Raw genomic sequence first — 15449 nt, 5'->3', positions numbered from 1 at the left:
GTATTGAATCTGCACTAAATCAAACCTACTTACAGAAATCAGTTGTGTGAATGTGACCGATTTTTCCCATCTACAATTATAAATGATTCCCAGGGAAATTGGTTAAATCGTCAAAAAAATCTCTCTCAATGTTTAAGAAAGTGTGTCTACTGCAGAGCTGTTTAACCCAGAGGTGAATGCTATTTGTATTTATTCTCATTGCAGACAAAAGCCAGATGTTGGTGGGTGTTAGTGGGTTTTTTAACTGGTGAGAAAAGGGGCTTAACATACAAACAAACAAACACTAATGAAAACATAAGCTCCTTGGCGGAGGTAATTAGTGACTTCACTCAAATTATGAAATCAAAAGTGTAATTATAACCGTCGACGTGCGATTGTGTGTCCTCAAATGAAAACAGATGTTATCCGATTGATTTTTTTTGTTTAATCTTATAAATCCATTATGAATGAAGTAAAACAGTTCTTTATCATTATTTTCTTTATTCCCTTTCTCAAAATAGCCCTTACAGAATGGTCCCACTTCAACACCGCCCCTGAAGATAAAGTGTTAGAGCAAATTAGCAGCTGACACATCCGGCTTCTTCAGACAGAATATCTGAGCGGGCTGGAATGGCTCCAGATGGATCTGGACCTTTTATCTGTGAATAATGCTGAGATAATGTGAAGTGGTTTTAGTAGTGAATTAGATCTGTGGTTTCTTTATTTGTCTTTTTATATCCCTCGTTCACCCGAGAGACAACCGATAAGAAGAGAGAGCGGGAGAAGGTCAGGTTAACATGCAGGTAGTTCACTGTTTTCTTTTTCCAGTGTTCTCCGTGCGGAGGCTCGGACTAAACCTTGACCTTGAAAGACTTGAAGTACAATTAATCCGCAGTGTTTTTCACGACTAGCAAAAGCTTTGGAATTTATGTCTTCCAGAGAGGAAGCATGTCTTCTCGCCTTTCTTCCAACAGATTCATTACTGCAGACAAAGTGCCCATCATTTCTCTGGTGTAACAGCTGGGAAAGAGAGCTGGAATGCGGTGGAACTGGATGTGCAGAGAGACTGGCATGCAGCGGCTGCTCTCTCCAAGGTCCAGCAAACTCACATGTCAAGCTCCACGGGAAGAGCCGCTGAAAACATCTTCTGTGTGGAGCTAAACCTGCCACGATCAGAGAGGGGGTCACTGAGATGTTTGCACGAAACATAACAAACTGAGCAGCGGAAGTATTCTGTCACTGTAATTACCTGTTTTTCAATGTGTCCACCATTCATTTCTTCTAAACAATAATGAACAGCGGCTCTTTATGTCTTCATGTGTTTAATCAGCGCGTTGATGATGCTTTTATGTGAACAGTTAATTTACGACTGTCAGCAGTGTTTTCTTGGCTGTCCTCTAAAATAAAAGATCTTATGCAAACAGCTTGTTATGACCCAAAGTTACATTTTATTGATGTGTGACCTCAAGCTGCCTCACTGGTAATGACAAGAGTAATGAAGGAAGTAAAACAGAACTGTTCACGCGACGATTAAAGTTCTAATAAACCCAGTAAGGGATTTATATGGGGATGACAAGGGGGGGATTTCTATTTTGCCAAATGATCATTGTGTAAGAAATTAGACGGTAAAATTAATATCAAGCGGTTGTCTTACTGGAAGGGTGTATTTACTTAAATACCTAGTTATGAAAGCACTTATTTTAGTTGATAAGTGATAGAGATAAGTTGATAAAATGGAATGCAGGAGGATTGTGGTGTTGCTGTTTTCCGGCTGCAGGCTGCCAGAGTTCAAGCCTTGGACAAAATTCACAAAAGATCTATGAGTCATATTCAAGGGTTACGGACAAGTGACCTCAATGGCTGTAAGCACTTGCTGGAATCAAGGCTGGAGGACTTTTTGGATATTACACAGCAATTATAATGTTTGTATTCACATTTTTGCATTTTCTTTCTGTATATATTACTGGCAAAATAATGGTACACTTCTTCTGCAGTGGAGATTCTTTTTTCCCCTCTGTGTGTTAGTTTGCCAGCACGATTACGTTAAAACTACTGAAAGGACAGGACATTGGGCAAAACATGTTTTTCCACTTTGGGTTTTTGGACAGTTTGACAGATTTTCCAGGGAATAATTCATGTATCCTGATGACAACTGTTTTAAGCACACGGTATCAGAATGAATCATACCAGCATTCACTGTGAGTAAAGTCAGTATATATCGCTGCTTTCCCAGTCTGCAGTGTGAAAACAAACACCTTCTTGCTTCACTTAGCAACTCACATTGTTAGTTGCACATGCTTTAATAACCCAACATGGTATAAGCCAATTAAGGAGGCCGCATCGAACATCTTCGGCCACAAATCATTCCGTGAGACTGAAGCCTCAAACCAGCCAAAGCTCATATTTTTACTTGTCCTGTCAAAACTCATTAGACTCTCCAGCTGGTTAATATATTTAGACCCTCTTCTGCCTTCCTGATAAACAGACACATGATCCATTGTGACAGGATAATAAAACACAGGCAAAAAAGGATGCAATTAGGTTTCTAATCTATGGAAATGAGCAATTAATGTTCGGGTAGGAAGCTGCGATTCTGACTTTTAATCAGGTCAGTGTTTTCTGTGCCCATAATCTAGGTGATGGTCCCTCATGAATAATGCATGTTAACAATAATGGTACTATCACCCGACATAATGATATGGCCGAGCACAATGGATCACATTCCACCTGATAGTTCATGCATCACAAAGCAATCGATAACATTATGTGTCTAGACCACAGCGCTGGTGGCTCTGTTACAGCCTTGATGAATTTTACTGCGTGTTGAAGCTCGGATCTAATTACGTCTGTGAATAAGTGTTGCACTTCATGGTTATTACCATATTAAAATTATGAAAAGAAGAAATGAATCAATCCATACTAATACATGTATTGACGAATTACAAATAATCATAGCTGTTATTTAGATCAGTGCAGACACTGACTAGTTTTAAAAATCAATTCACCAATTTTTCTTTCATTGTTAAGTGATTTATGAACTATTCATGAACAATGTGCAACTGCTGGTCCTTTTATGAGATTTATAAATTGTTGAATTACAGTTTATGCTTTTCATTATCTTGTTTGGTTTTATTTAACTAAGAAAACTAAGAAAATTAGAAGGCCGCCCTAAGTGCACATTCCTCCACCAAGGCCAAAGCCCCATCTTGCCATTCTGGACTTCATGAAAAACCAAAAATGTTTTTAAACCACTTATAATAAAATGAGAAACTTGGAGGCTTAAATGAAAACCCAAGAAAATCAGAGATGAACTTCTCCTTTAAAATCCTAAACCAGCACAGTACCTTCAGAGCTGACACAGGTCACATTCTGGACGGCAGTTCCCGGACCACAGGGCTGTTCCTTGAGAACGCAGCTTCCCTCTTGTTGGACCTGCCACAGGTAGCAGGCAGGGTCCTCGCAGGGGACGGACTCGACCAGGTGAGGACAGGTGTCTGGAGAACTGCTGGACTCCCACGAAACCTCTCTCCTCCTCTGTCGGAAACCTGCCAGGAAGAAAGAGCCAAGTAAGGGAACAGAAAAGGTTGTCAGAGAAGCCACTGATATTCCTGCACAAAACCAGTTCGACCCCTTGTCAGCCAATCACTGAAATAAAGCATCATGATGCATTCATTTAACTGTGTGAGCATCACAGTGGCTTAATGGTCACCACTGACTCTTCCACCAACCAGGTCCTTCTGTGTGAGGTTTGCATGTATGAGCTTCTTCTAAATCTTATATTTATTAAGTCAAGTCAATTAATTTGAAAAGCATGTCCCAAAACAACAGACATTGCCCAAAGTGCTGTACAAGTAAAACAGGGGAGATACAAAAATATAAGATTAAACAATCAGCCAAGAAGACAACAGCAAGACATTGAATAATTAAATTTAATCACATAAATAAAACTGTCCAGTTGTTAAGGTCCTGATCTGGAGGGCCGACTGTTCCACAGTTTTGAGGCAAAGGCTCGATCTCCATTTTCCTTCAGCAGGTGAAATGTGATCTCACTTGTGTGTGCCTGCTGCAGGTGAGACAACACAGACGGGCTGACATCCCAATAGACACTGCTACTACAATGATTTTTTCAGTAAGTAATAAGTCAGCTTTGATAATGTTTCTTGTGTGTTCGCCGATCCCCTGATTATACCTGCTGCAATATACTTAGAACTTTATTGGACATTACCTCTATGATGACTTAATTAGGTCTCCCATTAACTATAGACTTCCTAATCATGTTATCCTCATGTAGGTAAATACTGAAAACACACATTTTTCTATATAGATATAATTAATAAGTTAAAAGAATGGTCTTAATACAACTGCCTATGCGTTTTATCTTTTGACTTTTCCTTGTGAGGAATCCAGTGAGCAGTGGATGAGATGCGGACCGAATGCTCGTGTGTGACACTCAATTTCAGCACCAGGAGCTGTCCGCTGTATCGACCCAGCAGCTTTGGCTGAGACTCTTTCCGCAGAAGAGGCACAACATAAAATTCTATATTTTGGATGTCACTTTGGTAAATGGTTTTTCCTGCAGTTGTCGACTCGAAACCTTTAACATCTCTTTTTCACTGGCTGCTGCTTATATATCCTGCAAAGTTATTAAAGTGTCAGTGTTAACATCAAGTCCGGTGTTTATTGCATAACCCTAACCCCAAAATTACGATAAGACAAAGTTTACTGTGCTAGTTTACAGTTTGCACTGCTCGTATCGTGAGCGGGATATAAAAAACAAAATTAAAGCAAAGGGGGGGAATGTCAATACGTTGCTGAATATTCATCAGTGCATCTAAATGATCAAACTACATAACTAAAAACTGAAAATGATTGACCTAAAAACCCCTAGTGAAAGGAAAAGTTGCTTGAGACATTAGTTATCGTTTAACTACATGTACCCATAAAAATCCCAGCACCAAGTCTGAAATTCCAGTAGGAATGCATGATATCTAGGGTAAGTTGCATATGTCGAAATGAACATGTGTCCGAGGCACGACAACTACCTACAGTATGTGGGATCAGGGATCCACCAGCATCCACCTTCAACAGTTTGAAGCAGAAGACTGATTTTATTGTGGTAAGATTACTTCCTTATACTGAAATATATAGAGATAATTGTCTAGACCAGTGTTTTTTGCTGATTTGTTTCAGCATCCACCGAGTGTTTCAGATCAATTTGCAGCACATGCCAAAAAAAGAATCATTCACTTGCAGCAACCTTTTCTTTGTCTTCATTTTCAACAAAAAACAAAACACTAAGGAAAAGCAACTTAACTGCACAATATTCTCAGTTTTACTTCATAAAACAAATATCTTAAAGAAATAACGTGCCCAGGAGTCATTTATTAAGGAGACAAACTACTAAATTAATAAAGGAGCAAAGAAAATGTAGACAAGGAGCAACAAGGGAGGGGAGGTGGGATAATGAGAAAACTACACAGACAAGGAGAAGGTGTTTTTCAGGGGAAAAAGTGGATAAATTAAAGCTACCGGTATAAAGTTACCAGTAGCTTATAAGAACTTTTCACTCCAATTACTGACTCTCACTGTTTTACCACTGCCGCTGCTGTTTCTACGGATAAGTGATCGTCTACCTGCTGAGGTGGGGGGGGGGGCGGCTCCACACCGGATGAACACCTCTGTAGTGGTGGAAATGAAATGCCCATCGTAACCACTGATTTCAACCCACATTCATTCTTCAGACCTTATATTCGTAAAACTGAGAGCATGCATGGTGAGTGAATAGTTAAGAATAACACTGTGTGGTTTCAAGGTGTTTAAATCACGTCACACAATTTATCCAAAAAGCTATGTAGTGATTAGGGTTTACACAAGTTTGTGAGCATTTAAAGCATGCTGTATGTGCACTGACATATAGGTTACATATACATATAAAAAGATAAGTACAGGACACGCATATGGCTTATACTATGATGCAATTTAGATGTAACATGATTAAAATCAAGCCCGGAGGCTTAGTGGACGAGTTAATCAAATCTGATGACTGTGAATTGAATGAAAAATACGTCCAGATGTTAAGCCGCTAAAGTCTTAATTTTTTGTTTGCGTGTGTGTCGGATCAAAGCCTCAGCAACAGAGTCAAGATGTGAAGTAATTCCATGTATCTTCTCTGTAGCTTCCTGACTAAACCTGACTCGTTCGAAGTCGATCTGGAATGCATTTCTGCATAGAACTACAGATATGACATTTGTCCACAGTATTTTCCACAGAATCCATTCAATCTTTGGCAGTAGTGGGGGGTGACCGTCGCTCTCATGTGCAACAGATTCCACGTGACAGGTTGAAAGTCAAGTTCTAATGTTAAAGAGACAACTGCATCGTGCTACTTGTAGCTACGCACACAAATGCAGTTGAAACTATGAGGTTCATCTATCTGCATGGATGGTATAAACTTTAGTTAAAGATCTAAATGCTAAATGTGCAACTGTGTTTCCGACAAATTAGAGGATGGCAGACTGACACAGTCTAGTCTAGGTAATTATTGTGGAACACTGTTTAAATGTCCACATTCATTATTTTTTGTAAATACATACAGATCCTGCGAATCCATTAATTAGATCTAAAGCTGCACCAACTTTGCACATGTTTGGCATAAAAGATAAAGATATTGATTAATGAGAATATAGCTTTTAGAGCTGCAACCATACCATATATATAATATGATGATATCAGCTGAGAATAGTCACACAGGTTAAACACCTGTTACAGTTTCATCTGAAGGAAGGTCTGAAGATTTAAGTGCAGCAGCTAAAGTCTGGTTTATACTGTCGTCGAGGCAAGTGGCTGTTGTGAGCATTTATAATGGCCAATGAGTATTTCGGTCGTTGCCTGTTATGTTGCAGTCGCAGCTGATGAATATTGAACAGTTAGTTTTACAGAAATTTCTGCACAGACAGGTGAGACGTTGTGCACGAGCATTAAGCTGCTCGCAGCAGGAGGACTTCGAGTTGTGTGTGATTGTCGGGACACTCATAGACACGGACATGACATGTGAAACCGAGCGGACCGATCGCAGTTGTTCTTACATTTCCAGAGACGTTCATGTTTGTTTTTTATAAAGCTTTGCATTATGGATGATATCTAGCCGCCTTATTATGTTCCTAGACGAATGAGTCCAGCTTAATCTGCAGGAGTTTGACTCAGCTGCTGCAAAGTAAAATAAAGATTCATGACAAGTAAAACCTGTATTTTGAGCTTCAAGTACTTTTTTTGGAGGTGTAACTTCTCATCCACTTTACCCAGACAAAACCTCCGTGGGGGCGCTAAATATCGACAAACTGAAATTGACTGATTCACTTTCCACTGAGTGACATCTTAAAACACTGGATTACAACTTCGCCGTGCATGCCAGCTTTCAGCAAGGCACTTTCCTCTCCCTTAATGCATCTTGAGATGTTTCCTGATCAATTACCTTATTTGCCTCAAGTTTCATTCTTTTTCCCTCGTCAAAAACACTGGAAGCTGGATGTTTGATGAAACATTAATTTATTCATTGAAGGTTGAGTGGAAATCCCATGTTCTTGATGGGCAGTCTCTCTCCTTAAAAATATATAAGTTATAAAAAACATTATAGAATAAAAAAAGGCTCAAGCACTTTAGAGTCGCATTTCACCACAGCTCAGTCAATTGGCAAAAGGGTCCTGCATTCTTTCCCTTCACTGGTGCAACTTTCCGACCCCGGAATGGCCGAGCTACAAATTACAACCCCCCCCCCCCCGCTGGCGTGAGGCACCGGCTCGGGAGCCAGATCCGAGCGTCGCTGCTCCGGTGAGATCTCGAGGAGCGAAGAGATGCTGGAATCGATTGCAGGGTTGCCCAGACCACTTAGTGCTGCTCACATCCAAACCGCAAAAATAACACAACTTGGTGTGGGCATGCCCCCGTGGATATTAATAATTGAAAGGTTTCTTGGTCATACCGGGGTTTATTTCAGGGAAACAAGAGCTTTCCAATGATTTTCATCACACTGTTGTTGAGAAATACCCCGACACTCCAGCAAAGCGGCTCCTAGGTGAAGCTTGGCAAACAAATTCTATCCAGTAACCTCTCGTGTTGAATTCATTTCCCCCCGTAGCTGCAAAATGTGATAGGCCGAGATAACATGGAAGGACTGTGAAAAGCACATAAAGCCACTCTAAAGCAATTTAAATTTGTAATTTTCCAGAGAGCAAAGCTGGGGCAGCACAAGCATCTCGGCCGCCCGGCTCCTCCACCTGAAGAGCCGGATCCCGCGGGCCTTTGCATTAGAAACGGATCACAGTTTATTCTGATGTCGGGAGACGTCTCGTGTAAGCGCGCGTTCAATATAAGAGCAAGAAATCCTCTGAATCTCAAGGACCGCGGCTGAACGACTCGGATCATAACAATACTCTACTATTCAATAACAGTTCATTGCTTCCCAGGCAACAGAGCTTCCCTGCTAGTGGGATTTTATCGGTTTCATACTCTTTTTTCTAGCTTTGGGCTCTGGGTCTTTATGAACGCCATCAAAAGAGCGTATGCCACCAGAGACCCCTGTGCGGAACAGCATATGCTGTGTTTTCTACTCCTTGAAATATATTAATGACACTGTCAGCGAGAGGGGACGGCTCATCCCACAGAGATCCCGGGCTGGAGATGGTGGGCACTGACCTGAACAATGCACCCTTAAGTCGCTCCCCGGGGCGTTTTCATGCACATTTACTCATGACAGGGACAAGGTCATGTTGCCCTTTTAGCACAGCGCTAACACACCGGGAGCTCCGCCACTGCCATGACACTGACTCAGACATACACACTGCACTACTACACACAATGTGTAACCTTTCCAAGGCAGTCAGATATGACACGCAGCAGAGGCACGCGGAATACTTCAGGACATCTAATTGTACGCACGCATGCACATACACACACACACGCACACACACACAGGAAGCATCTTATCTGCTCACACTCCTATCACCCTCCTGGGGACTGAGAGCCGAGCTACAGATGTGCTCTCTTCCTGTCTTTCGTCTGCTCTCGTCTCTACGTGTACTCTCTCCTTCCCGAGCGAACTTCCTCTCGGCAAGACGCTTATCAACAAACAATTTAGGATTCAAACACACACTGCCTCTCTCTCCCGCTGTTACAACATCCCTCTCCTGCGCTGTCACTCTCTCTCTCCCTCCGTCAGGCTCAGCACCTCCCCTCCCTTTCTGCGCCGCGGTTGCCAAAGCACACAGCACTATCTACTGTTTAGACATTCAAAACATGGGGGGGACAGCGAAATTGAAAACGTGTACATGTGTAATAGCTTTCAGGTTGTAGTGTAAAGGCCCTTGTTGTCCGTATTGAAGGTTCTCAGCTCTTAGGTGACGAGTTCTGCCAACAACTAATTGTAAATGTACAACATGGCTACAGCCAACACAACAGATACTTATTTTTGTACTTAACACATGATTTAGGTCTGTTTCTCTCTGTTTTGGACAGTGTATTTATCATGAGTGGTAGAATCATTGTAAAACTCAATCTGGGATGTAATGTAATGTAATGAATTTCACACACTCAGATGTGTAGCATGTATTCTGGGCACCAGACATGTTTCTCTAACTGGATTATATAACAAGACGTCGTCTTTATGTTGGAATGTTGTTTCTATTGCATAAATTAGGAGGTGGGTGACGCATTGAAAATATGAAACGTTATGCTAATGAAACAGCTTTGATTAAAGGTTAATTTGATGATTGTTTCAGAAAGCTATTATAAAATATGCATTAAAAAAAAACCATGACGTATAATGTGTTCACTCAACAAATCCCCTTTGTCTTCTTGTGAGTCATCAGTGATGGCGAAGTGTCTTTCTCGATGGAAGATTTATTTTAAGACACAGTGGTCTTTTAAGACACTTTAGAAAAGCATGCATGGACTTAACAGATTATTGGTGCGACAGTGCTGCTGTGCTGCTAACACTCTGAAATTAAATTAACTGACCATAGCAGTCACTGATATAAATATTCCATCTCGATTACATTTCCTTATTGGCAGTAGACATTGTTGCCTGCATGTGAAACACGAGAGGCTTGTGGTGAATTTATCGTTTCCGCGTCCATCAGTCATCATCCACCCATCTCTATGCAGATGTCCATGTGCAGCCCAACATTTGTCGACTGTACATGCGCTAGGTACAACTACTCCACCTTCTGGAATGACCTGTGGGATCTGGCGTCCATTCATGGAACCCATGATTCTGTGGACAGATGCGTGACCAGACCTCTGACACGGAAACATGCTCAACCCCTTTACAGTAGCATTGATACCTTGAGCACATTGTTTTAAAAAAAAAAAAAGGGTCTGTGCAATATGACATTTGACAAAGGTCTACACTGACATTCTGCAAATTACCTTTCTTCCCCTGTGGTTCTTTGCAGTTGTCGTGGAGGCAGGCGCCCCAGGTTGTCCACTGGGAGAGCAGGCAGTGGTTCTGGCAGGGGACGGAGCAGGACTGGACGGCAGAGGGGGTGTCCATGGCAGCACACAGCCTGGTGCTCACCGGTCTGGACACTGAACAAACAAACACGGGAACACAGGCAAGGAATAATCAAGCTTAAATCAGCAGTGGTGGAATGTGTTTGTGAATGTGAATGTGCCTCTGTGCCTGTGTGTGCCTGTGTGTGTGTGTGTGTGTGTGTGTGTGTGTGTGTGTGTGTGTGTGTGTGTGTGTGTGTGTGTGTGTGTGTGTGAGTGTGTGTGTGTGTGTGTGTGCGCGCACTCTAGATGTAATGAAGAGAGAGAAGAGGATGAAGAAGCATCAGTGTCATTGGACTTGAAAAAATGGATGTTATTTACAGACGCATATACACCTTACTAAAGGCTGCAGCTTTTAATGTTGCACACTGTGGTGAAAAGCAGGGCAGATTTAACAAAGTTGTTTTACGTGGAGTGAAAAATAAAGGAGAAAACAGAGGGAACAGGGGGAAAATTGCTCCTCTCATCTCGTGCCTGGCTCGGGAGAATATTAAATGGAGGGCAGCGGCGAGCTAAAGGAGTAAACAGGAGCTGAAAAGGGAGATAGTGAAGGCAAGTCACGGTGTAACCAATTCACGGCTAAGCTCGGCTGGCATCATTTGTAGATCACAGAAAGCTCTGCCACCTGTAATGGGCTCTGACATCAGTCTCTCCCACAGAATACGAGGGTCTCTTTTTGCCCAGCGACAAACACGGGGGATTTATTCAATCTAATATTCCATTTTGATGCACCTCCGCACATCATTGAAACGCAAATTTCCATTTAAATGAGAGCCCGAAGAGAAATTCCCCAAATGTCCATTGTGCATTTTGTCTTCTCACCAAAAGCAATTTGCATGGTGTTTGATCTCCTTTTGTTCAAATGAGATGCTTGCTTAAACACGCAGATAAAGTGCTCGGTACAGATGTTTCTGCTTTGTTCCCTCCGGATTGTGATTGTGTGTTTTTATCAATTGCGTCTCCGGTAGAAATCACACAGGAGCAAATAGTTTTCCACATTACCAGATCCCCAGTGGGTGTAGCTCTCCATAATGCACACACACATATGCCGCCGCATGTGTTTACATGAACTGAAGCCGCTCGGGTCAATGTTACAGCTGACGTATTGATCTCTGTCCCTCACATCCACCGGTTTCAAAGAGCTGCCGCCATTCATATTCCACAAGTGTCCTCCCATCAGGTTCACGATTTGGCAAGAAATCTGGACGGAGACTAAATTACAATGAGATTATTTGCTAAGTGGTTATTTCCATCAGGTGGGAAAATGTGTTATTTGGAAAAGAGGATCTTACTGACGAAAGCCATTAAAAACAACCCTCTGTGCCCAATTAAAAAAGATAAACGAAACACTTGAGGTGAGGCGGCGAGAGTTTATAAGCTAATAACTTTTATTTAATTCCATTGGAACTTTTGATGAGGATCACTTCTGAGCACAGCCGTGTGGAGTTTATCAGTGACACTGGTTGCCGTAGCGACTCTGGCACATTTCGTAAATTGTTTTCTATCTATATCCATGTTGATGTATGTGCCAGAAGCAATTAACTTTATTGTGGCACGTAAAACCTTGGATCCTGGAGGTTCCTTAAGAAAGCTTATGGAATATCTCTTTAAATATTTGAGCGTATATTTATATATAAAGTATATCTGTGGATTTACTCCCCCACACAGAGTGAACAGAAACATTTGTGATTCAACCTAGATTCGAGTTTTTCTTCTTTAATCTTACGTGTTATTCATTTCAAAAGGAAAACATTCACTACAGGAAGTAATTAGTTGTATCTTCAGAAGATGGTGTGGCGTGCTGAGGGAACAGAGCCATTGTTCAGGAGCAACACAAAGGAAAGCGCGGCACAAACTCAGACTGAGTAAACTCAATTTTAGAGTTCGTGGCAGAGAGAGAGAGAGAGAGAGAGAGAGAGAGAGAGAGAGAGAGAGAGAGAGAGAGAGAGAGAGAGAGAGAGAGTTTAGGTGAAACGTTCACACTGTAAAAAAGCTAATCAGGACTACAGCTCATTTCCTTTGTTCATATGTATTGCCTCCGATTAAACACGGGCGGTTTGTCAAGTGCGGAACAATGAAAACACGGCAGCAGAATGAATTCCTCAATGCGTTGTTAACAGCTTCAAACAAACCATTAACTGACATGTTCTCGTGTAACAGAGGGATCACAACCGGCTCAGCTGATTTGGTTCTAGTGAAGCCCCGAGGTAAATTTTATTAAAGGCAAAATTTAAATCAATTCAAGCGACTAATGTATGTTAATCATTGTGTTCGTTTATATGCAAAAGGAAATAGGTTATACATCAAAACAGCAGTAGTCATCTCCTATATATGTGTGTTGCTGTATCTGTATGTGCACATGTACACTAGGATCAGAAAAGAGGGCTGAATATCAATAAATCAGATCCAACAAGGAGGTTATGTTTTCACCCCTGTCCTGTTAGTTAATTTGTTTGTATGCAAGATTACACAGAACTCGGTGGAATGATGTTGTGTGTGACTGGGAAGAACCCACTATGTCTTGAAGTAGATACGGATCAGGGGGCAGACCAAGGAATTAATTTACTTACGTTGCGAGAAAGATCTTTTTTCAACATCTTCACAGTTTTCCAAGAGAACAACTCATGGATCTATATAAAAAGAGGGGGTATCTCTTTAATTCAAGGGGGCTGATGGGCCTCTGAGACGGTATGAGCTCTGCTGAGTGACATTCAAGTTTGTTTTAAGATGTTTTAAGTCAAACAATACAATTAATCCTGATATCAATATTGAACTATACATTTTGGTTAAATTTGAAATCAATCATAATTCATAGAAGCCGTTCTGGCTCAGTTAAAGCACACTGCCATGATCAGCATACATCATGTAAGATATCCCCTGCTATTTTCTACCTCTAAGAATTTTTGGATACATTGTATGTTTGATTTACCGCTGTATATGAACGAAAAAAACAATAAAAAGATGTGTATAATAAAAAAAAATTTGAAATCAAAAAATTCCCTCAACTGTTTTCAAAAGGCCTAGAACGCACTCTAAACACAAGCATCAGCAGACCTATGGCAAAAAAACTGTTTGAGGTCAACATTCTGACCTTTGATAGATCAGTAAGTGGAACCAAAACACTTAACCTGCGAGTTTTCATAGCTCTCAGGTCAAAGGTTACTGAACTTTCGCTGCTGTGTCGCCCCCCCCCCCCCCCCCCCCCCCCCCCGTACCTCAGCACCTGAGATCCCCTCATGTCTGCGGAGGGATTCGGTGAAAGAGAAGCAGCAGCCACACGACTAACAGCCCTCAGCCAACTGTTAGTCTGGCAGTAAAGACAAACACCACAACACCAAATGAGGCTCTGTCCCCGTTTCACTAGCTTCAGCAGCTTCACACCTTCCTGAAATGAATCCTCCACATCCACTGAATTCGTTTTGCAGCTGTTGTGCATTTTAATGGCAGCGTGTTAAATCTGCATGTCTCATGGTTACGGCTGCGTCTCTCCCTCACTCCTCATGTTTCTGCTGCTTTTTTGTCCCTCAGGTTTCTTGTTTGTCACCTTTTTGTTTCTCTGTGTGAGTCTGTGTGTGTGTGTGTGTGTGTGTGTGTGTGTTCAATCAATTCCCTCCCGCTGCCAGTTCACCTGAGCACCAGTGGCCGTATTTCTCAACCTCATAAAACTATTTTTACTTGTTTTTGGAGAGTACCCATTTCCTTTTACAATCCTGGCTAGACACAATTACACAGATGCTTGCAGAATATAATGCAATCCTGGATGTTACCGCGTTTCCACCCCCGCATTAAAGTGATTTGCGCTGGTTAGATTTCCACACTAACTTTAATGGGAGGAGGTGAGACTGAAAACACAGAGGAAAATACTTATTTAAACGCCGGCTGTAATAACTGTATTGTGTAGTTGGGGGCATTTTGAGATCGTCCATGTGTGACTACGAGGGCAGAGTTAGAGAATTATATCAGCCTCTGCATCTCGTGGAGTTTTTATTGCATTTATAAAACAAAGCCAAGGCAGCTGTCTGTTCCTTTTTTTATAGATGCAGCCGTCTGGATAAAATGTGGCAGAGGTGGAGGAAGTACTCAAACGTTTTACTTTAGTGAAATTAAAAAAGTAAATAATAAATGGTGCAGTATTTATATTGTACTTTTCTGGTCTTGATGACCACGCACACATGCTTCTACCACTCACACATTCAGGTGCATCGACAGTACATGCTGCACTTTCTTTATCACACATCTCTCACACACTAACAACCATAATTTTCACCTTGTGGCCTATAAGGGGCAACCTGGGGTTCAGCATCTTGCCCAAGGACACTTCAGCATGAGGAACAGGGGACGCTGGGATCTACTCACTCTACCTCCTGAGCCCCATGAAGAATAAATAAATAGACAGAATGTACCCAAGTAAAAGTAGACGTAGCTGATATGTTGCTGGGCACAAGTGACAGATACATTTTTGTACTTGAGTATAAGTAACTTGCTTTGAATTAGTTATTAGAAGTAAAAAGTACTTGCCGAGGGTATTCTATTCCCTAATGCCAAAGGAATCTTAAAAGCAACCCTGTAATTGGTGGACAGCCTGCTTTTCTCAATAAACCACTTTTCTCCCTGAGCAGGACAAAGACATCCACCACTCCTCTACAGACGTCATGGGCGGAGAAGCTGCTGTGTTCATCTGGAATCATTTGAGCTTCTGTGTCCGACTCTATTAGTTGAAAGTGGGAACTTTGTTGTATCACAGGGCAGCGAGCGTGGCTGAAGGTTTTTATTCGTGTTCGTTTGCACACAAACTGCAAAAGCAAACTTGTGTATTTTAGGGAAAAAGGCTACTCTTCATCTCTAACATGAACAATCTACATAAACTACATACTACAGATGTAGGTGGTTAGAGAGAAGCACTATCAGCATAGGCCAAAAAATGC

The 15449-nt window shown here is 41.6% G+C and overlaps 1 protein-coding gene across 1 annotated transcript in view; it reads right to left on the bottom strand.

The window, feature by feature from the left end:
• Positions 1 to 15449, bottom strand: part of thsd7ba (thrombospondin, type I, domain containing 7Ba) — a 131517-nt gene that overhangs the window by 74158 nt on the left and 41910 nt on the right. Inside the window, exons 5-6 of the mRNA XM_061088869.1 lie at positions 10402 to 10560; positions 3324 to 3524 (exon numbers count right to left, since the gene is read on the bottom strand). Coding sequence (XP_060944852.1) covers positions 3324 to 3524; positions 10402 to 10560 — 360 coding nt within the window. The remainder of the gene's footprint in view (positions 1 to 3323; positions 3525 to 10401; positions 10561 to 15449) is intronic.

This window comes from Limanda limanda, chromosome 16 (assembly GCF_963576545.1).
Source record: "Limanda limanda chromosome 16, fLimLim1.1, whole genome shotgun sequence".
Lineage (NCBI taxonomy): Eukaryota > Metazoa > Chordata > Actinopteri > Pleuronectiformes > Pleuronectidae > Limanda > Limanda limanda.
This window is presented reverse-complemented; position numbering and strand designations above follow the sequence as displayed.